Genomic DNA, 24706 nt, shown 5'->3' with positions numbered 1-24706 from the left:
GGCGGCGTGGGCGCATGACGGATGACTCACACTGCCAGCGCCCGTCCTCCCGGCCTGCCTCCTGCCTCCTCCCTCCTCCCTGCTCCGAACGGCAAGCGCTTCTAATTGTAAGTAATAGCGCTCATCATCGCTCATTATGCTTTTACATGCAGTGCACACAACAATTAACTACGGTATTAGGGATATGATTGTACAGTAAGCGGGGCCCGTGTAGTAGAATACAGTCACTGCACGGGCCCCGCTGTCATTATAAATGCAGATGCGACCCCCACCCCCATTATAAAAGCAAATGCGACCCCCACACTTATGGAGGGGATCTGTGGATGACACAAAGCATAAGATGCTATATATGTGTCATCCACAGATCCCCACCATAACTGTCATACACAGATCCTCATAACAGCGCCATCCAGAGAGGATCCCCTATAAGTGTCACCCACAGATCCCCCATAACAGTGCGTCATCCACAGATCCCCATAACAGTGCATCACCCACAGACCACAATTAGTTCAAAATATTTTTTTTCTTATTTTCCTCCCCAAAAACCTAGGTGCGTCTTATACGCCGGTGCGTCTTATACGGCGAAAAATACGGTATATATTTTGTACATATGCACTTTATTGCACGGTCCAGCATCCATAGCCTGATAAGCCCAGACACAAATGCTGCATGATTTGCCTCTGATGTGCAGGATGCTATGAAGTATCCCACAGAAAACTATGGGATCATTTCCGCCATCAGTTACGGCTATTCTTGGCATCCGCGTTGCATCCATGGTATTCACGGACTCATAGACTATAATGGACGTGATGGATCCGTGAACACAGACAAAATAGAGCATGCGTCCGTGCTAAAAACACTGACCCACGGACCGTGCGAAATCACTGATGTCTGAATACACACATTTAAATGACTAGGGACGTGTGGTGTCCGTGGAGAACGCGCACAGCACACATCCATGAAACACTGACGTGTGAATGAGGCTTTATCTATACATAGTGGGAACAAAGGATTAAGCACATTAAAACCCAGCCTGTCATCTATTCTGCAAAACCAGGGCTGGGTCCAAAAAATTATAAGTCCCTTCAACTTAGGTGCTGGTCCTCTTGGGTATCCATTTCCTTATGGCCCCTGAGGAAATGGGCAAAGGGCTGTGGAAATGTATCGTTTATATTAGATTACGGGTAGTCCTAATATCTGTGAGCTTATTTTATCTGCTGCTATTGTTCAGTGTGCAGCACAGCTACATACGTTAAAGCTTAGTGTGTTAAGTACTGTGATATAATGCATTAAATATGAGTCAGCAGTGGGAATGTACACCTAATTATGATCATATGTGTAATGTGCTTGCTTTATATCCACTGTATGTTATTATGAAACCTGTCAGAAACTGTAAATGATTATCATTTCTCCATTTCAAGAGTTCTCCCAGAGCCTCATCATCAGGCAGTGGGGAAGTGGCCTCCATTGAGCAGTACATATTCCCATATGAGCTGCTCCCTGACGTATATATCTCCTTTCTGCATGGGCTTATAGACCATAATGACCTGTCGAACGGTGTAGTATGGGGACGAACTGGCAATATCAATAGTTTTCATTGGTTGGCATTTACTCGGGCATACTTCTGCATTTCTGCTACGTTAACGGATTATAGAAGAAATGTACACACCTTATTGCATACTAAGAATTCTGTTTACATGATATATTTTTTCACAAAGAGTTAAAGAGGTTTTCTCACTATAGGTACAGATAGCGTGGTATCCTATACTAATCAGTGGGGTTTCCGACTGCCGCATTCGCAGAATGAAGCAGCCGCAGTGCCAGTTGAGGACCTTTTAGCTTTTTCCTTGCATAGCAGTGCTCATGGCGGTTCTCAAGTGAATGGAGCTATGTTGTAGTTTTCTGCACAGCTGGTGGTTAGGCGCTTTGCTGTACAGGATACTACAATGATCGCCTATTCAGCAGAGCCACTGTGCAGGCAAGAAGCAAAGAGACATTGGTCCCTTCAGGGAATCTGCAGGGTCCCAAAGGTCAGACCCCATAATAATAATGTTATGGCACGTCCTAGGGGAATGCCAGAACACCATTATATGGGAATACTCCTTTGACAGACATTTATAACATTGCTTGCAATTCTAACATTAGCAGCAATGCTAATATTCTATACACACATTATACTTTCTACATGTTAGGACACCAACAAGGTGATTCATTACATTTCCACCCTGCTAAAGATACCCTTGGCACTTGGCAAAGCAAGATCACAGGGGGCTGCCAAGTGCTGGGGTGCGAATGTAAAAACTATCTGTCCTTCGTTGCAACGAAAACTAACTGCCTCTAGAAGCAAAGTCATCACTAGAACTGTTTGCTTGGTGCTTCCTGGATTGGGTTTTCATGGCTAGGCAAATAAATACAAACCTGAGATCACGATATATAATGTCAAGAAACAGTTGTGGTGGTGTAAACTACTACGCCATTAGGCTAGGTCTACACGACAACATTTGTCGCGCAACATTTTGTCGTACCAATGTCGTGTGACAATTTTTAGAATGAAGAGTCTATGCTGTTGCACTGCGACATGCGACATGCTGTGACTGCGACGCGACAGTCGCAGAAAATCCATTCAAAATGGATTTTTCTGCGACTGTCGCGTCGCAGTCGCAGCATGTCGCATGACGCAGTGCGACACCATAGACCACCGTTATAAAATTGTCGCATGACATTGGTGCGACAAAATGTCGCACGACAAATGTTGCAGTGTAGTTGTGCCCAATCTGACGTTGTGTAGACCTAGCCTTAGACTCTAAATCTCAATGTCAGGGTTTGGTGAATATCTGGGTTTGTTGGGTAAAAGATAGATAGATATGAGAAAATTGATTGTAAACAAATTAAATTTGCACTAAATGTCCCCAAAAATTCAGATTCTAGCAGTCTACTTTTACAATTCATTTAGAATAAGTCACTCAAAATGACATCCACAGATTTACAGATCAGAAGACAGCAGGGAAGTGAAGAAAGAGGATCACATGACCCCGGTTGGCACCTTGGCCGACAGGCTTGCCCATAATTCCTTGCAGCCTGCCTCAGCCAATCAGGAGGGACTATACTGACATAGGGACTAAGTAAGAGTCCAACCAGGAAAGGCTTATAATTTGATGTGATAGGCCTTCTTACAGAGAGAGAGAAAAGAAATCTTATCTTAAAACACAGAATACAGCTAGTTTAGTCTCAGGGACTTTAGTGGGACAATAGCTACTTAGATTTAATAGACAGACAGAAGGTGGATTTACTGGATTTACATGCTCCAACCAGCAGCCACTTTTTAGGAAGGAAGCGTTCTTTCCTGACAATTGCCTGCTCATCAGTGGAAGTGAAGAGCTGCATTTACATGCAGCAATCGCCTCCACAGTATGAAGACAAAGTGGTGGCTACTTCTATAACTCGTCCTCATTCAGGTGCTTTGTTTCTGGGCAGTAGAGTGCTGTTTCGAAAGCATGATCTTCTGCCCAGAGACGATAATTTAGGTGTTTCCATTAATAATTATCTCACCCAATGATCTGCATCACCTTCGTAAGATTGTTGGTTCCTGATAATCATCCTGAGCATCAAACTTTGTAAACCCAGAATTAGCCAGGAATCAGTGCAGTGCGTCACTGTGCCTGCCATTGTCAGCGAGTGCTACAGCAGCATTTGAATCTGTATCCATCAATTTTGTATTAAAGGGGTTGTGCAACTTGGGAGGAGGGGTTTGGCAAATGCCCTCTCCTGGGCAGACTTGGCTAGGGAAGCATACTTGCTGTACCTGCTTCCCGGTGCTGGCTTCTGACTCCTTCACTCTCTGGCCTCGGCTGCTCCGTTGGTCTCTATGGATGTAAACCTCCAGTTTGACACCGCTGCAGCCAATCACTGGCTGCCACAGTAACCTGCTCTATTTGACACCGCTGCAGCCAATCACTGGCTGCAGCAGTAACCTGCTCCACTTACGTCATGACAAATGGTCACATGTAGCAAGGCGAGCAGGTCACCGTTGTGGCGAGCGATTGGCTGCAGTAACATCAAACAGGAAGTTTACATCCAGGGAGTCCAGCGGAGCAGCCAAGGCTGGGGAGAGAAGTAGATGGGAAACAGCGCCGGGTAGCAGGTAAAGTATGCCAAGGGAGGAACTTGCACAACCCTTTTTATGTGTATCTCTCCAATATTTTACAATATCTATCCTAGTGATGATAGCATACCGCCTCTCATTTGCCTGCATCTTTCTGGACTCTGTCCAACTGACCATTTTACAAAAATATTGGTTGATTAGACAGTTACTGTAACAATGTGTTGGGGAGAATATAATATGTGTGTGTGTATATAAATATATAATTTTTTCCTTTTAACGTAACACCAAACCTGTTGCTTCTCCCCAAGAAAATGTATTTTTTTTAAAACCACAAAACTCCATACACAACCGCAGATCCATACACAACTTTTTGGGGCAATTTAGACACTTGGATTCGGGTCTCATTTATTTGGACCCAAATCAAACCTATAACCAATATATGTGAATCAGACCTTAAATGAATTTCCAGATATTCATCCCTAAATGATAGCACTGACATTTCTCTTTGGTTCTGAATGACAATTTATTAAGGCCTCGTTCACATTTCAATTTTTTTACTGAGGTGTGCTGTCCGCATTTTCCACGGACAGCACACATATCCATTGATGTAAATGTGTCTGTTCACATTTCAGTATTTTTTTACTGGCCGTGGGTCAATCAAAAATCACGGGGACATGCACTACTTTGATCTATGATGCGAACCAAGCACGCCCATCGAAGTCTATGGGCCCGTGAAAATCACTGACACACATCCGTGTCCATTTATCAATAAAGAGTAATAGGAGATTCTTTGGAATTAATTTTCAGCTGAGCAACGTCAGTGAATTATGGATGACACATGGATGGTAAAAACGTACACACGGACAAACCACAGATCCTTCACGGACATCTTCACAGATGAAACACGTACACTTTTTTTCACGGACGTGACACTGACACAGAAATGTGAACGAGGCCTAAGGCTGGGTCCATTAGAAAATCTAATAAACAACAAAGATAGAAAAGAATTTCGCTCACTACGGCTATTAAAACAGAAGGTTGCCTGGAGCTGTTCACACTTGCATGTTTTTTGCTTTTTGTTCTGCAGCTAAAAGCTCTATTAACATTAGAAGTTACATATTTACAGAAGCCATGGCAAATATGATCATCAGTTTATAACATATCACGACGAATACCATTGAATAGGGCAAGATGCTAAACCATTCTGGACATCAAAAAGAAGCAGAACCTGACAGAAAAGAACAAGTGTGAACCGAGCCTAAACTAACTGAAAACCTGCTGATAAATTGACACACTGTTTGCCTCCGTTTTTTCAATCCATCACTTATTGACCTCAAAAAAGGAAAAAAATGATTTAATTTTGTAAAAAAAAACAAAAAAAAACCACGACACATGGGCAGAGCTATAGGAGGTGCAGATGTAGCAGTTGCACCTGTGCACTTGTGTCTGAGGGGCCTAAAGCCCATCTGCCACATGGGGAGACATCAGTATTATAAATGGGACATGGAGGGTGGGGACCCCAATTTATTTTAGAAATTGTAAATGCACCCGAAGAAAGCAACGCACTATGAAACTCTTACATCAACAGATTGTCCTTTTTTGTTTCTTACTAGTTCTGAAATGTACATTCCATTAAAAAATTGGTTGCCAAGTTTGACTGGCTTGCATAGCTTCCATCTCATAAAACACTCTTGGTGTTCCCTCGAATAGTACAGTCTAGAGCAGGGGTAGGCTACCTTCGGCACTCCAGCTGTTGTGAAACTACAATTCCCAGCATGCTCCATTCATTTCTATGATAGTTTGTCAAAGAGCAGAGACAGTATGCATGCTGGGAGGTGTAGTTTCACAACAGCTGGAGTGCCAGAGGTTGCCTTTCCCTGGTCCAGAGGATGGCAGCATGATCGAAAAACGTTAACTATGTTAAAGGTTTAAATAAGGTTCAGGAGGGAAGAGTTTAATAAGAAATTGAACGCTGGAACAAGGGGGTTCAATCTGAAATTAGTTGGGGGCCAGATCAGAAGCAATTTAGGAAAATGACATTTTGTTGAAAGAGTAGTAGGTGGTTGCATCATCAAAGGTAATTTAATGTAAAAATGCATAGGATAAACATATATAAATATTGTATGAGAAAAATAAAAAGTAAATAATATAAGAGCCAAGTAGACTTTTAGCATCTATGTTTATAGCCCAACATCAGTGCCCAGCTTCACTAATGCCCTATGGTGTGGTGGCTCTTACCGCCGTTATATGCAGTATATTAATTCCCACAGTTTCCATCATTCGGTATATACGGTAGTCATATGTATGCATTGAATATCTATCTATCTATCATATAACTATACACTTAAGCGGCTTCACATATACGCTATGTATTTCAGTTTCTCTTTGGTGTAGTATACAGAAAGGCTGGAGGGAAACTGATGCCAGAACTGATCACATAGTTTTTCACATAAATTTCATTTTAGTTCATCAGTGTTGATGCCAGATGTAAAATAGCTCCAGACAGAAAAATGGAGCATTCAGCATGTTTCTGTCCTACACTTTCAGTCTATGCTGGACTGGAATACAAAGTGCACATATACAGTACATGTATCAGTTGTGTCTAGTCCCTGCATAAAACCACTGATATGTGTCAGCTCAATGATGGATTATGCCTGCCAATAAACTGTCCTGAATCAGTTAAATAAAATGCAGGTATTTCTCTTCAAATATATGCTGTATCATATATGCTGCCATCTACTCCAGCAGTGTTTTTTTCTTTTTGCTGTATTTTTGTTTCCTTATAATTATTTCTGAGTTATGATTTATTTATTTATTTTATTAATACCCTAGTTGCAAAATCTCTCTATTTTCTTTCTCTCTATTTTCTTTCTCTCTCTCTCTATACACAAAAAAGTTAAAGAGCAGCACACAAAACAAATCAGGGGTGCAATAACTTCAAAAGACCAAGGTCTAGCAACATATACCAAAAAAGAGCAAAGGCAGCACACTTGTATCTGTGTAAAAAAAGTATATATATCTATATATCTATCTATATATATATATATATATATATATATACACACACACACACACACACACACACACACAGATTTCAATGCAGACATTTGTAACTGACCTCACCATATCTCACTGACTGGCCTGCACCCGCCAAACAATCTGTTCTCTTTTATTGGGAATATTGATTTCATTGCTATTCATCTCCTCTGCAGGATACAAGCCCTAGGAAAACATATACCTTCCTAAATGCAAATAGCTTTCCGATGTATTGTCCTAATTGCACAAGTGGGAGATCTGTTGTGTTGTATAATTTGTGGAGCAACTAATTGTATACATTCTCTCTGCAATGTCATTAATAACCGCTGCATGTGGCTTCTCTTCTACACACGCCTATAATACTGTACATACACGTGCGATATACAATGTATCAGGAGGGGTTTATACGGAGCAATTACCACTGCTGCCAGCCTTTCCCAGGGATTCCCACTCAGCCCACTGCTGCCGGAGACTGGCTTACACTTCCCACTGTATCGGTTACTGCTTTACTTTGGGCGACTTTGCTGAAAATCTAAAAAGGGGAAATACTTTTCTGAGATCTATTAACGATTTACTTTTTTCAAATCCGTTTTATTGAAGTTTTAAGTGCAGATTACTAATTTAAATTCTGCATGAATGCAGACACTGCAGAATATGTACAGGGCTTTAAACTGTAACTAAATGTTTTACGAGTCCTTATACTGACTAGCACCCTTCCTACTGCACATAGGGGCACATATATATATATATATATATATATATATATATATATACTAACTGCAAGGAGGGGAAAGATCTAAGAATATATATATACACAAACAATAGATAGATAATAGATAGATAGACAGGCAAACAGACAGACACATATATATACAGAACCCATCTAATATATAAGACATATTTAAAAATAATGCAAATATATATATATATATATTTGCATTATTTTTAAATATTGGAGAAGTTTCCCTTTGTGACCTGGAAATTAGAAAGTGACTTGTTGCTGTTACATGTTGATGTCCCCATAAGTTAGTTATGTTTTGTCTATAAAACAAAGCAACATCGGCCCCAACTAACAGCAGTGCCCAAACTGGTGCCTTCACCTTCTCTACAATTATCGTCATCGGACATTGCGCTTATTCATCACATACAGGCAGAAAGCTGTCCCACTACAAAGTTGCACTGCTATTCTGCTATCCCACATTCACTGTCCATTGCTTATAATACCAGTCCACAAACACTACTTTATTCTTGATGTGTACTACCAGTCCACATACACTGCCCCATGCCTGATGTGTACTACCATGTCCACATACGCTGCCCCATGCCTGATGTGTACTACCAGTCTATATACACTGCCCCATGCCTGATGTGTACTACCATGTCCACATACACTGCCCCATGCCTGATGTGTACTACCAGTCCACATACACTGCCCCATGCCTGATGTGTACTACCATGTCCACATACACTGCCCCATGCCTGATGTGTACTACCAGTCCACATACACTGCCCCATGCCTGATGTGTACTACCATGTCCACATACACCGCCCCATGCCTAATGTGCACTACCAGTCTATATACAATGCTTCATGCCTGATGTGTACTACCAGTCCACATACACTGTCCATTGCCTAATGTGTACTACCGGTCCACATACACTGTCCATTGCCTAATGTGTACTACCAGTCCACGTACACTGTCCCATGTCTGATGTATACTAACAGTCCACATACACTGCCCCATGCCTGATGTGTACTACAAGTCCACATACACTCCCCCATACCTGATGTATACTACCAGTCTACATACACTGCCCCATGCCTGATGTGTACTACCAGTCTATATATACTGCCCCATGCCTGATGTGTACTACCAGTCTACTTACACTGCCCCATGCCTGATGTGTACTACCAGTCTACATACACTGCCCCATGCCTGATGTGTACTACCAGTCTACATACACTGCCCCATGCCTGATGTGTACTACCAGTCTACTTACACTGCCCCATGCCTGATGTGTACTACCAGTCTACATACACTGCCCCATGCCTGATGTGTACTACCAGTCTACATACACTGCTTCATTCCTGATGTGTACTACCAGTCCACATACACTGCCCCATGCCTGATGTGTACTACCAGTCCACATACACTGCCCCATGCCTGATGTGTACTACCAGTCCACATACACTGCCCCATGCCTGATGTGTACTACCAGTCTATATACACTACCCCATTCCTGATGTGTACTACCAGTCTATATACACTGCCCCATGCCTGATGTATACTACCAGTCTACATACACTGTCCCATGCCTGATGTGTACTACCAGTCTATATACACTGCCCCATGCCTGATGTGTACTACCAGTCTATATATACTGCCCCATGCCTGATGTGTACTACCAGTCTGTATACACTGCCCCATGCCTGATGTCTACTACCAGTCTGTATACACTGCCCCATGCCTGATGTGTACTACCAGTCTGTATACACTGCCCCATGTCTGATGTGTACTACCAGTCCACATACACTGTTTCATGCCTGATCTTCCATTTCAGTCCACATACATGGTAACATTCCTGACCTGTAATGCCTCTGAACACTGCCCCAGGACACCAGGGATCCAGAGTCACCGGTGCAGTTCTCAGACAACCACTGGATGGCAATTCACCCGCGAAATTGAAATCAGTGTAAGCATCAGAGGCTGCTCCTCTCCTCCAGTGTGCCATGTGCGCTGCCCTGTGATACTGTGCTACATAAAGCTGAACCCATCTAATACCAGGACCCAGTGACACCTTCCTGGGGAGTTATATAAAGAAAGCACTTTATCATGTCTGATGTAATCGGCTATTCTCGCAGGGGTCTGATCTAGGATATGATCACATTTCATGTAACCACCTATATTGTACAGACAATACTACATTTTTTACTAGGACCTGCTCAATTGTTGGGATGGGAAATCTTAAGAATATATAAACTAACAGCAGAAAGCCCTTCTAGATCAGACCAGCACCTTTCGAATAGGAGGCTCCCAGCTCTCCATCTTTCAGATGCTTGGCATCACAATTAGATGCCGACTCTTCCAGCTCCTTGGGCACAACCGATGAGCTACAGGTTCCCTCACTCTAGTACTTATAACTTCATAAAATAAAGTTCATAAAAAACAATATTAAGCCATTAGTCAGACACACTACATAACCATCACAGTTCCCAAATATTGATACACTCGGCTATAGCACATAACTAGAGGAACAAGAGATCATTTAGGTCCTCAGGATAAGGTCAGATACTGATGAAAACCTCGGAGTATCCCAAGAGTGGTGAAGCAAGGCTGAGAACAGCAGTCCTCACCACACCCCTGCCACAGTCAGGACATGGAGACTTTTCTGGGGCTGGGCTTTTCAGCAACATTCAATAATAAAACTTAATCGCTAAAGTCTGCCCACCAAAAGTATTCACAAAGCAATTCATCAATATACGATGTATACTGTAATACTGTATGTGGGACATGGATGCTCCATGATAAAGAATACCATGTCCATCAAAGGGCGACTTCTGTCGAGAGAGAGAGAGAGAGAGAATAAATAAATACATAGATAAAGTAGATAGATAGATAGATAGATAGATAGATAGATAGATAGCTATGAGATGGATGAATAGATAGATTAGATAGATAGACAAATACATACAAGATAAATGGGTAGATTAATAGATAGGCAGAGAGATTAAATAAATAGATGAAGTAGATAGATAGATAGATAATAGATAAACGGACAGACCGATAATGAGAGATAAGTGATGCTATAAATATACAGATAAATATTAGATAGATAGAACAAATGAATAGAGATAGATAGATAAATAGATTAGATAGATAGCAGATAGATAGTAGATAGATTAGATAGATAGCAGATAGTAGATAGAGTAGATAGATAGTGGATAGATAGTAGATCGATAGTAGATAGGCAGTAGATAGATTAGATAGTAGATAGATAGTAGATAGATTAGATAGATAGATAGATAGATAGTAGATAGATTAGATAGATAGTAGATAGATAGTAGATCGATAGTAGATAGGTAGTAGATAGATTAGATAGTAGATAGATAGTAGATAGATTAGATAGATAGATAGATAGTAGATAGACAGTAGATAGATAGATAGATAGATAGATAGTAGATTGCTTTGGCGAAACTAACCTTCAGAATGAATAGATTGCTGTTTTGTACAGATCACACACCCAGTACTTTATCAAACGGAATGCGCTATATATATATATACATATATATATATATATATATATATATATATATATATATATATACATAACGTAATAATACCTTATATCACTACTATCACTTAAAAAATGATACATTCTTTAAACTCTTAATCCATGCAATGTACAGTTATTTGAGTTTAACTGACTATAATGATAATTTTATTGTGAACCTCTCCCATACACGTAGACAGGATTAAACAGGCTGCAACACTGCATATTTAAAGGAGGACGTATGGTATATATATAGTAATATGTGCGTGGCTGGCACATGCCCTGTGTGTGCGGTGGCAGGGTACAGAGAAGAGCTGACTGATTTGCCTGCTAATGTCAAGGTCAAAGCCTCCTCTGGAGCTGCCAGTCGTGACGTCACGGCACTGACCCCCACCTTCCTCGCAGATAGCCTGTCAGGATGGATAGACACACAGCACACACAGCTCATCTCTGCTCATCCCTCATCCATCAACTCCCAACTACTCCATTCCATTTTACAGACTCCAGGCCCGTGTCATCTAGATGCCCCCAGACTCCTGCCTGTCATAGGTATATGATCACCAAAATGACTCCCATCCCAGGCAAAGCAAACGCCTGTTTAGTGGCACTGAGCCCCACACCAAGCACCACGAGAACTCCTGCCAGGCCAAGAACAACAGACGTGGCCGCAGTTCATTTCAGTCACCTCAGAGGGCTATTTTATTATGAAAATAAACGGATAAATACAACCAAAAAATGTTTTAACAAGATAAATAGGTTACAAATATATAATTTAAAGGGAACAAAACAAATGTAGAAAAAAAGTAATATGAAATCAAGTTACACTTGTTGTAAAACTGCAGACAATTATTTGGTAGAGAACTCTCTACAGTTGTCATTACAAATCATTCATTATTATGAGACATAGCATGGGGAGGGGTGAGAGGAGAGAGACTTATCACAGCACATCATGGAGATCTAGATATACCACCTAGGCCACTGATGATCACTAAGAGCCATCATCAATAATACAAAAAAAAAAAAAAAGTGTCTTTATACATAGGGCAGGAGGGGTTAATCGGCTTCCTGGCCCTACACTACACTGCCAGGCACCTGGCACAGCCAGAGGAGCAGGAACAGAAGAAGGAATCTATTGTCTAATAGAAGATCACAATGGGAAGAGCTACAAGAAACAGTCACCACATAGCTTTAGATCCATCTTCTTTCCATTATACAAAGGATTGGCTGACCTTATTGCGGGAACCATGGTACTAAAAAGGGAAGATAATCGCCTCCCAGTGCAGCCCTTCATAGGCACATCCCAGGCATGCTGGTGTCACTCTCAATGTCAGGCCAAGAAGGCAGCCATGCTACAGTCATTCATGTCAAGCGACTCCCTGGCTCTACAAACCTCTATTCTTCATGTGTATAAAATAGGATTGGAGTCCATGTGTGAATAGGGAGCAGCCTGGCTGCTGGGAGATCGTGCACTGAGGTTAGCCCTACTTTTACACAATATACACACTAGGCACCACGTTACTAACTTCACTGCACCAGGATCAGTAGGAGGACTGGGGGTCGGGCCCAGCTCTATGGAGATGAATTGTCACCCTGAGAGATCAAAGAAAGCTGCTCAGAACAATGAGATCTGCCCCGGATGCCAATGACAAGAGGCCTGGCAGAGAGGATGCACAAAAGAAAAGACTACCCAGTGATGAGCTGCAGTGTACAAGATCCCCCACATCCATGAGGAGACCAGAAAAGGGACATCTCGCTGGATCTCTACCATAAACACAGGGCAATGTAATCCACTACACACCAGCACAAAAAAGGGTTAATCAGTCAGGCACCATCTCAATCGATGAATGGAATAAGAACCTCTTTGCAGAACTTATATGATTTGTATGGCAGAGTGAGGGTTAACGCAAACAATGCAAACCTGAGCATGGTATTATTATGATCACCACCACCATCATAATCATCATCAATATAATTCATTGTTACTAACACTAATCATAATTCCATTTACCCTAAAAAAAAAAAATAAATAGCTGAAATGCTTCTACTGATGGGAGTTTTCACAAATATCTAGAACGGGGAAAAAAAATCCTCATGGATAAAGAATCAATAAATCAATACCCTCGATGCCAACTTCCGCACGGGCACATTATTATTATTGTTATGAATTAAAAGGCATTGATTAAATTATGGAAGACAGCAATGACAGGCAGAAATGTAAAAAAAAAGGCTTTCCTAAAGCCTCTGGAAATGGAAGGAGGTTCTCCAGTTATACATCACACACAGATCTGTCTCATTCTAACAAATTTATTTTTTCTCCATCATCTCTTACGGAACCACTACGAAAATTAAATTACAATCAAAATGATCACATAAAAAAAAAAAAATTAAATTGTAAAAAAAAAAAAAAAAAGACCATTGTCACCTGTCCGTATTTTCTCTTCCATTGTGATTTGTGCTCGTCTGGAAAAAAAAAAGGTAAAAAGAAAGAACAAAAAAAATAAAAAATAAACAAAAAAAACCCCACAAATAAAATAATAATAATAAAAAAACAAACACGTAATAATACAAGATCTGGGGGGAAAATAAATTACCGTTCTGCAGCAGTTTATAGGTTTTCTGAATAAAATATTAAAAGGAGTCATTTGATGAAAATATAAAGCACATTTTCCTGTAGATCAGCCAGGGATCTAATAGTATTCTTATTCTTATTATTTTAGCGCTGTCTTTTTTTTTTTTTCCTTTTGTTTTTTTGTTTTTTTATCAGTCTGTTTACCACAACCTAACAAAAAAGACACTGCTTGGAAACTGCAGGAGTGGATCTAATCCTCGGGGTTGGCAACGGACTCAGAAGAGGAGTAGTGACGGTAATTGGACAGACAGGGGGTCAGTTTTGGTAGATGATTAAATCCGTATTATTAGAGTTTACTTGTAGTCCTAGAAAAGAACAGAACATCTCGGGACTTGTGGTCGGAACTTTAAGAAGGAGCCAGGAAAGAGGGGGGAAAAAAGGGATTTCTTCTTGACATCTTGGAATGATTCTCCTCTGGTGCCTACTGGGCATAAAGTTCAGGAAGCAGAACATCTCTTGGACCCTGCGTGTTTGTATTTCCAATGCATTTATTACAGTCACTGTAGTGCCATGTGCGTATTTATTGGCTGGGTGGGTGAGAGAACACATTGTCCCTGGCAGGGTATCTGTGGGGTAGGTGGCTAAGAGGTGCTGCAAGTTCCAAGCAGCAGTCCAGTAATTGGCCCTACATTATTCTTCACAAGTTAAGGAGGGAAACCACAGTCAGGGATGTGGGCACAGCCTGGACATATCATAGGGTGGCATCAAGAGGGTTCTTTTTTTTTTTCTTTTTTTTTATATAGTCTTTTTTCTGTGAAACTGGGAACGAGTCGTAAGGCAAATAAAAACAATATTAAAAATATAATATATATTAAAAAGAAATATCTGCAGTTCTGGCAGCACTGTACACGTCCACCCGTCTGCCACAATGCCATAGTACTCGCCCGGTGCCAGTGTTTGCCCTGTGGGTCTATATATCTCATTATTTATATAAAAAGAGCAGTCTGGGTGAGGGGGGCTGTGTGTGGAGGGTTCCTCCCGGGGCATCACTGGCCAGGCAGCTGCTGGATGCCCACTCCAGTCATTGCACACTAGTCTGCATCCCGTGGTGAGGGGGCGGTGTGTCAGCCCCCACATTGCCCACCTGGGAGTAGACATCATCTGGCGTCTGTTGCTGGATGCCCGGTGGGGTCATCCTCTTCTCTTTTTGCCGCCGGTTGCAAAACCAGACCCTGACCACCTCCTTCTCCAGCTGTAGACTGTCCGCCAGGTTGGTGATCTCCTGGGCAGAGGGCTTGGGGCACTTGAGGAAGTGGCTCTCCAGGGCGCCCTTGACGCTCACCTCTATGGAGGTCCTCTTTTTCCTCTTCCTGCCTTGGGCTGCGATCTTGTCGATGCTGGTCGGGCTGCCCGTGGAGGAATCGGCCTCCTCCAGCCACTTGTTGAGCAGGGGCTTCAGTTTGCACATGTTCTTAAAGCTGAGCTGCAGCGCCTCAAACCTGCAGATGGTGGTCTGGGAGAAGACATTGCCATAGAGGGTGCCCAGGGCCAGGCCCACGTCCGCCTGGGTGAAGCCCAGCTTTATCCGGCGCTGCTTAAACTGTTTGGCAAATTGTTCTAGGTCATCCGAGGTCGGGGTGTCCTCGTCCGAGTGGGGGTCATGGCTGTTGACCCCGTGGTGCTGCTGCTGCTGCTGCTGCTGGTGGTGCTGGTGCTGCTGCTGCTGGTGGTGGTGATGGTGGTGATGGCCGGGGTGGTCGCCGAGCTCGGGGGTGTCCCCCCTGACCAGGCCGGGGTGCACGAGGCTCTGGCTCCCCGGGGGAGGGCTCAGCATCCCGTTCACAGTGAATGCCCCGGACTGGGAGTACAGGAGTGCTTGCTGCTGCTGCTGCTGTTGCTGCTGCTGCTGCGCCCCTCCCGTCATGGACTGGATGTGAGAGGCGGCCGCGGCTCCCCAGCCTCCCGGGTGTCCTTGGTGCGGTCCTAGGTGAGGCGGTCGGTGATGCAGGGCGGCCCCCGGATGCAGTTCGTCCCTCCCCGCTCCCCCCTTCACGTCCTGCTGCTGATGCTGCGGGCTGCCGGTCATCCCCACGGGGCTGCTCGACCAAGGAGAACCTGCCTCTGCCGCTGCCGCCGCCGCCGCTGCCGCCGCCGCCGCGTGTGGCAGCGCCGTGACCCACTGGTGTGCGTGGCTCAGCATGTGCCCCCCGTTACTGGCAGCCATGGCTCCCTGCATGAAGTCGCTCTGCACCATCTTCACCGTGGGATCCCCCCGGTAACCGCCCGACACCGAGGTGACAGCTGCGCTGCCGGGCTGCATCCCCCCGCCTCCCCCCGAGTCCGAGTGCACGATGGAGCCTGGCGACAGGATGCTGTTGCTGGGGAGGTAGGGGTTAGAAGCAGCCGTGGCCATGGCTTCCCCCCGGGCCGTTGCTATCCACAGGTTTGGGGCTGGCTCTTCTCCTCCTCCCCCGCAGCCTGTGTACGTTTCCCCCTTGAGATGCACTTTTGTCCTTGGAGGATGCTCCCTGTGCGGAGAAGTAGTGCGGGGGGCGCGCGGTCACCTGTTCCCCGGTCGCTGCTCTCTCCCGGCCGGCACTGTAGCGCATAGATTACTGACAAGTTGCCTCCAGTAAACTTCCTGCAGTGGTGAGGAGGACGCGTTACAGAAACTTGTGCTGGAGCTGTGGGTCCCCTCTGTGACAGGAGCCGTGTCCCCGCTGCCGCTGTGTGTGCACAGGTGACTGACACATCGTCCTTCTCATCCCCTGGAGCGGCTGAGGGGCAGCGGGCTGGGCGCTCCACAACTCCGCTGGAACTTGTGCGGCTCCCTGACAGCTGTGTGTCCCTCCCTCACTGAGCGGGGACTGGAGAGTGTTTACCCTGCACGCAGCGCGCACACCACCACACTATCCCAAATACGAGCACGCCGAGCGCACGGCCCCCGCTGATTGGCTCCACGCTGCGTGATTGACACCGAGGCGCTGACTGGCTCCGGGCGCGCACCCCCTCCTTCCGGCCCTTCCTATTGGCTGCTCCGTCATTTAGGCGAAGGTGTCGTAGGAGCTGGGAATGTGGAGCCCCTGATGTACACACAGCTAGATGTATAGGAGTCCCCTCACACCCAGCTCAGGCCACCACCGCCTCTGCACTGTCTGGACCAGCAGCACACAATAATGGATCTCTACCTGTTCTTATCTATCTATCTATCTATCTATCTATCTATCTATCTATCTATCTAATATCTATATCTATCTCATATGTATTTATGTATCTATCTATCTATCTATCTATCTATCTATCTATCTCATATCTATATATTATCCATCTATCTAATATCTATATCTATCTCATATGTATGTATGTATCTATCTACTACCTATCTCATATCTATCTAATATCTATCTATCTATCTATCTATCTATCTATCTCATATCTATCTATCTATCTATCTATCTATCTAATATCTATCTATCTACCTACCCATCTCATATATATCTATCTAATATCTATATCTATCTCATATGTATGTATGTATGTATCTATCTATCTATCTATCTACCTATCTCATATCTATCTAATATCTATCTAATATCTATCTATCTATCTATCTATCTCATATCTATCTATCTATCTATCTATCTATCTATCTATCTAATATCTATCTATCTATCTAATATCTATCTATCTATCTATCTATCTATCTATCTATCTAATATCTATCTATCTATCTAATATCTATCTATCTATCTATCTATCTAATACCTATTATCTATATTTATCTCGTATGTATGTATGTATGTATGTATGTATCTCATATCTATCTATCTAAAAAATGCAAAAAGGCAGCAAACTTAAATGAACAAACAAAAAAAGTGTATTTTCATCCATGTGAATGGGTGAATAAATATACTTATCTTTTTATTCAATTGAAAGTGCTGCCTTTTTGCATTTTTTACCTTTTGGGCAATAGTCCCATTAGGCTTGCACCTCTCCTGTTTTTGTTTAGTGCTCTGGTGCTGCCATTTTTCTATATCTATCTATCTATCTATCTATCTATCTATCTATCTATCTATCTATCTAATATATATAATTATCTATCTCATATATTTATCTAACTATCTATCTAATATCTATCTGAAGTGTGTATGCTTCTATACATAATATTATATCTATCTATCTATCTATCTATCTATCTATCTATCTATCTATCTATCTCATATCTATCTATCTATCTATCTATATGTATATATATATATATATATATACATATATACACACACACATAATGGATGTGAAAGACATGGATAAAATGTTGATTGACAGATAATATAGATATGTGGATGATCGATGATAGATATGAATAGACAGATAATATAGATATGTGGATGATCGATATGAATAGACAGATAATATAGCTATGTGGATGATAGATATGAATAGACAGACAGATACGACCAGTGTACTTCCCCTAGGATTGCCATTGAGGGAAGTCTGCAGTGTAGAGCAGGTCCCAGAGGGGAGCTCAGTTGGCCCTTGTTTTGGTTGCCACTCTCCCTTTCTTTGCCCTGGATCACTGAGGTTGCCTGTGCTATGTTTCCGCTTGGCTGCCTCCACCTCATCTCCCCCTTCTTGTTAACTCCTTCAGGAAGGATTTCAATAGAAACAGACAATCTAGAAATTGTAAGAGAAGCTTCTACTAGGCCTGTAATGTGCAACAGTGTCAGCCTGCACTGTACTTTCCTGCCATAGTCTGGTGGGCGGAGGGGGAGAATGGCACATCAGTGCACTATATGCAGATGCATTATATATATATATATATATATATATATATATATACACATCCCTGTCTACATCTTATTCATCTTCATTAGATATATAGACTTTGCTGGCATGCAGTGAGCAGGTGCCCCCTCCCCCGGGCAGGGCAGCTATATGTGTGGCTCTGCAGTGGGGCCCCGTCCCCTTCTCCCCCACATGCAGTAAATGGGTGATAAGAGGTGGGCACACAACGGGCTGTTGTTCCCCGGGTGGCGCGGGGCTCTGGAGCCGACATATAACACAGATCGCATTGAATGGAGCCGAGATCTCCAGGTGCAGGCGGTTCTAGAGTCGCTGCCAGACCCCATGTTTTCCTTTCCAGCCGATTTTGCTTGGATCCGGCTCAAGAAAGCGAGCGAGTCTCGTGGTTTTGTTTACACTGAATGGGGAGGATAGGAGCCGTGCCATGGGGCCGCCTTTCATTAATATACACTGAGGATTCTGTCTAAATGACTGCTATGAATTTCACAGTACAAGCTTTCTCAAGGCGTCTCAGGTGGCCCCCGGCAACGTGATCGCAGCTCAGCAAACACATTCACCTTCCACCTCCTGAGCATACCTTATGTATCAATACCTATAGGTACTGCCATCCCTCCCCTCCCCCTCCTTCATACAATGCCATTGTTTTGTCTGCAGAAAAAAAAACGAAAAAAACAAGCTAAAGTATAACAAGGGGAGAACAGTTAGTGCTGATTTTCATTTGCATAAATTTTCATATATTTTGGAGAAAATAATAGACTAGTGGAGAGCCTGTCTTCGAGGAGTCAGTGCATGGGGGGACCTGAGCAGGCTCGTTTCGCTGGAGAGCACAGCAGCCCTGTTCTATCATCACCCACTAGAGCTAGAAATGGCCCCAGATCATTCAGGTATTGATTGGTAATCACCAGAGGCATCTGCTGGTAAGTGTCCTGTCCGTTCTCTCTGGGCTGAGGGGAGACTTCTCTGTAAATATTGATCATTCTGGAGACTTTACTGTAAATATTGATCATTCTGGAGACTTTACTGTAAATATTGATCATTCTGGAGACTTTAATGTAAATATTGATCATTCTGGATACAATTGATGCGTTATTGGTCATTTTTTTGGGGAGGACTATAGTCTTATTTCTTCTAACGGGTGGTGGAAATATGGGTGGAGATCTGTGGTATGAGGTGGGAGTCTCTGTGAGGAATATGAAGGTTTGTTGTTGGGGTACTGGACCCCCCCCCCCCCCCCTTCCTAGTAGAGCAGTTTAGGTGCAGGTTCTTCTCTAACAAAACGATTGTGATGGGATGTTTACAGTGGTTGCTTTAAGGGTTTCTGGTGGAAATGAGTGTTTTATCTAGTAAACTGATACAGAGCTGGGATCCATCTCCTTTATATGGTGGAGGAAGGGGGAGGGGGTTCTCAGTTTAATCTCCAGAAAATGAATATCTGACAGTCAAAGGAAGAAAATGACGTTAGAGGCCCTGGCAGCATGAGTCAGGAGGAGGATTGAAAGAAGAAGCCAACATGTATTATTAGTATTATTTTATTATTATTCATTATTATTTGTGTGTGTGTATATATATAGTCCTTTATATATCTGCCCATGCAGTCATGAAACTTAGAGAAAGTGAAGGTACCAGGAGCTGATACCTGGTTACACCCTGTGACCCCCATTCCTTTTGCACTCCTTTCATGCACCCTTAGAGGATCTCTTTAAGAGGGATTAACTCTGTGTGCCCCAATGCAACAGATGCCATCTACAGCAGCTCCCTGAAGATCATTTGTTTTCCTGACAGGGAACATTTCTGAGCAGAGCATTCCGGTTGCCATAGAGAGGAAAGAAAAGGAGGAACACTAGCCACATTAAGCTATATATTTGTGCACTGGGCTTTAGATAAAAGAGCTCAGCTTTGAAGCAGCCTCAGGGAGCAGGGACAGAAGACTTTTCACTTGCTACCAGAAGCTGTATACTGTGCTAGATTTTTATTTATATATACTTGTCTCTCTTATAAAACGCACCAAGTGATTTTATTGGGTTGTTCTCTAATTTTATATGATACGGCTTGCTGAGCAAAATAAACTTTTTAGAGTATAGTTAAAGGGATATTGTCCGGCAGGGGGCGCAGCTGGTAAGTAAATATACACAGGCAGATGACTTATCTATTCACTTATTGTTAAGCTTCTGGGAGAAGCTGTGGATCATTCCTTCACCATTAACTCCTTACTAACCCACCGAGTACTGGCTGGATTAGCATTAAGAAGTGTCAGGTTTTTAGAACTATTTTTGGTTGCTATTTAGTTGCTATGGACCATATAATTGCTATACAAGGATATTGTGGCATATCATTTTTATTTATTTTTTATATGTCATAATTTACTTCGATAAGTGGTATGTGTGTTATAGTGTATAGTATTGTATTATGATAAGGAGATTTTAATTAGGATTTACATCCATGTTTAAATAGGTGAGCAATGCTGATGATGTCATTCAGTAACTGTGTAAGAACATTTGTGCAGTGCATTCACTGGAGAGGGACGCCAGAATTTAGGGCATCGCAGCTTCACTGGAGGGAACATAAAAGGATACATACAGGAAGAGAATATTACTTTATGAGAATAGTTTATGAGATTAGTTTATGGCTGTTTAGCAAGATTTAGAAATTTAGTAAAGGATTTACACAATTAGTGAATATATATATATATATATATATATATATATATATATATAGATATATATAAATATATATACATATACTCTGCCATCATATTTAAAACACCCTTGCATTTTCCTTTATATCAAAATATACAGGCAGATCTAAGCTGGAGATGGGTAATGAAGTAAAAAAAAAAAAAAAAAAGTTTTGTAGAAGAGGCAGAAAATCGTTAACAAAATTGTTGCATTGATGTCATCACTTGCCCCACAATTAAATGGCTGTCACTGTGAGCATACGTTTACAATCGATTATTGGCTGATACTAATTACAACTAATCAAGTAGCCATTTACAATTAGGGCTGGAATTCACTCCTTCTGAATGGTTTGATTTCTTTCATGTTATATAGCTATACATATAGATATCCCAAATGATTTCAAACATAAATTTAATGGTTTATTTCTTTATATTTTAAAGAAATAATATAAGGTTCCCACAACTTCTGTCACTATTTCGATGTACATCCATGGCATATTCCCACCATACTTATCGCTTGTGTACCACGCAAGTATTTTGCTTCATACTCCCAAGATTCATTAATGTATGTAAAGATACATCTATAGAACCTAAGCTTACTATAATGTTACATGCAGAGGTTCTGAAATAGTCTCTAATATCCTATAAATACGGCCCAACGAAGACGATGTGATACAGAGTAGTGACCTTCTTTAATAATGTCTACTGAAGGTAACCTGCTGAGAAGAGGACTCTTTAGTGTCTGTAATCTTTCTTTCTTTCTTTCTTTCTTTCTTTCTTTCTTTCTTTCTTTCTTTCTTTCTTTCTTTCTTTCTTTCTTCATAGGCACATATATAGAATACTATGTTGTCACACATACACCTGTAGTGAGTTATTTAATACAATTAGTGCTCCCCGAGTTTAATTAATATATTAATAAGTTTAATTAATACAGTAAGAAGATACACCTTGGACGAGACAGTAGATACAAAATTTCTGCAGAATGCACTATATATATATATATATATATATATATATATATAATCTAGAACACGTGTATAGGATGAATCCCACAGTTGGCTTTCCTTGTGCAAAGGTACATAGGAAATTATGCTATATTTGTAGTTGATGTTGTGTAAGAGGACAAGTCACTTTGTATGCTGGAGTGATAAGGGACCGGGGTCATTTTAGAGATTGAATGACTGCCTTGGCCCCTGCAAGGGGCTTTCATAAAATGTAGAGAACCAAAGTTGCAGGACTCCTAGAGCACAGTGGGACATCTTCAAGTCAATAAAACCACCGTATAGGGATATGTAATGTTCTGTTTATAAATTCAAGACGATATTTTGTAGCAGATCACATCGGCCCAAGTCTCCAAAGTATATAGATCGACTATATATATATATATATATATATATATACTGTATATATTCATTCTACTGTAGACTCGCCGGTAGTAATAGGCAGGGAAGCAGTCATATAGCACACACACAATGATTGATTGGAGGCCGGCCTTTCCACACAAGATTAATAGACTTTCTCCCTGGAGGAGTGAATACATTGCTTCTAAATCCTTTCTCACTACACTACATATTGTAATGAATTTGCCGGCTAAAGAGTAACTCCAGCTAGATGAGCCACAAAGCCTGGGAATTCCTTAAAATACAATTTATTGTAATTAGTGATTATTTATAACCTATATATGATGTTTCTGAAAGGAGGCTATGTACATAGATGGATAAAGAATGGAAAGATAAGTAAATGGATACATATGTAGGTAGCATGGGTGTAGATTTAGCCATAGCCACCATAGTACTCGCTATGGCGCCCAGAGTTTTCTTTTTTTTGGGTGAGGAAATAACAATATGCTGGCTTTTTGCAATGATGTGTTATTTTGGTGCTATTATACATGTCACATATCTTTAATTCTTGCTACTTGTGCTGTTTTAATTTTCTTACTCTAGGTGGTGGGAGCCCCATCTTATTTTGCTATGGGGACCTATGAATTGTAGTTACATCCCTGGTAGGTAGGTAGATGAGTGCTATGATATAGGAATATAAATGAATATATGGACAGAAGATTGGAAAATACTAGACATCAAGTAGATGATACATCTGGTGCACTCAATATCTCCTGGTAATTTTATAATATTTTATTACCAATGATAAAAAGCTATGCAGTACCAGATAGTAATTTTCGCAATCATTTATCCTGCATGGGATAAGCCCCTTCCCCAATCTCTGGTGTCGGGACAGCTCAGTAACTTCATAGACGTGTTTGCAGTACAGAGGGGGCTTAGGCTTTTGTAAAATCTCAGAGTGGGCGAGTGAGCTTAATAGTCAGGTCTGTGCACTTTGTATTCTGCTGCTGGAGGATTCAATGAGAAGAGCATCCAGCGACCTGGCCTGCCAAGGGGAACAAAGAGAGCTCAAATAAAGAGTGCACAGCTTCCCATGGCTGGTTTTATATCTCAATGGCTGGCAGCATAAAAGCAAGCAGGGACTGTGACATGCACACATAGATATCCACACCCACACACAACCCATGTACCTCCAAAGCCCCAGATATATATTCACACTCAGACGCACACACATAGGAAATAAATGCTAAACACACACACACACACACTCCAAATTTAATGTGTATAGGTTAAGACAATTTTTTAAATAAATCTTAATATTTATTTTTTAATGTTAATATTTGTAATAATAAAATAATTAATAATAATAATTATAATACTAGTGTTTATTTTTGAATAATATATCATATTATAATAATGTAGCAATAATGATAACAACAAAGGCGTGTAAATGACAAGTGACATAAGATAAAGAAAGGACAAAATGAAATGAGAAATGAAAATGCTGGAAATCCTGAAGATGCTGTTGCAGTGTTCCTCTGTGTGGTAAGGTGTGGGGGATGGTAATGCACTTGCCTGGCTTTATTCTGCATACAGTACAGGAGTTATAAAGGGAGGACAATCAATACTGTACAGCTTTGTAGCATGCTGTATCATTGTGTGTGTAATACACTGGCAGGGAGCCCCCTCATCCGTGTAAAATGGGGGTGCAGGGTGAGCAGTGACTGCTCTTTGTCTGCCAGCTCTGCTCTTCTCGGGGGAGAGGGGCATGTGGCAGACCCCGGCCTGGGATTACATTCATCAAAGCCTTATTTCCCTGGGGAGGAGCAGCACAAATGACCATAAATCCTGATAAAATTGGATAGCCAAAAGTAATCTGCAGCTCCCTCACACATTTAAAGCTGCACTTAA

At 41.9% G+C, this 24706-nt stretch overlaps 1 protein-coding gene and 1 long non-coding RNA gene across 2 annotated transcripts in view; one reads left to right on the top strand and one right to left on the bottom strand.

Annotated features, from left to right (window-relative positions):
• Positions 1 to 12132: 12132 nt before the first annotated feature.
• Positions 12133 to 16843, bottom strand: POU3F3 (POU class 3 homeobox 3). The gene has a single exon (XM_044286007.1). The coding sequence runs from the start codon at positions 16389 to 16391 to the stop codon at positions 15060 to 15062; it is 1332 nt and encodes a 443-aa protein (XP_044141942.1). The 5' UTR covers positions 16392 to 16843; the 3' UTR covers positions 12133 to 15059.
• A 2731-nt stretch (positions 16844 to 19574) lies between these two features.
• LOC122930538 overlaps positions 19575 to 24706 on the top strand; it is a 58919-nt gene continuing 53787 nt past the window's right edge. Inside the window, exon 1 of the long non-coding RNA XR_006388143.1 lies at positions 19575 to 19698. This is a non-coding gene — a long non-coding RNA (uncharacterized LOC122930538). The remainder of the gene's footprint in view (positions 19699 to 24706) is intronic.

Source organism: Bufo gargarizans, chromosome 3 (genome assembly GCF_014858855.1).
Source record: "Bufo gargarizans isolate SCDJY-AF-19 chromosome 3, ASM1485885v1, whole genome shotgun sequence".
Lineage (NCBI taxonomy): Eukaryota > Metazoa > Chordata > Amphibia > Anura > Bufonidae > Bufo > Bufo gargarizans.
Note: the sequence above shows the minus strand (reverse complement) of the source record. Positions and strands in the feature narration are given on the sequence as shown.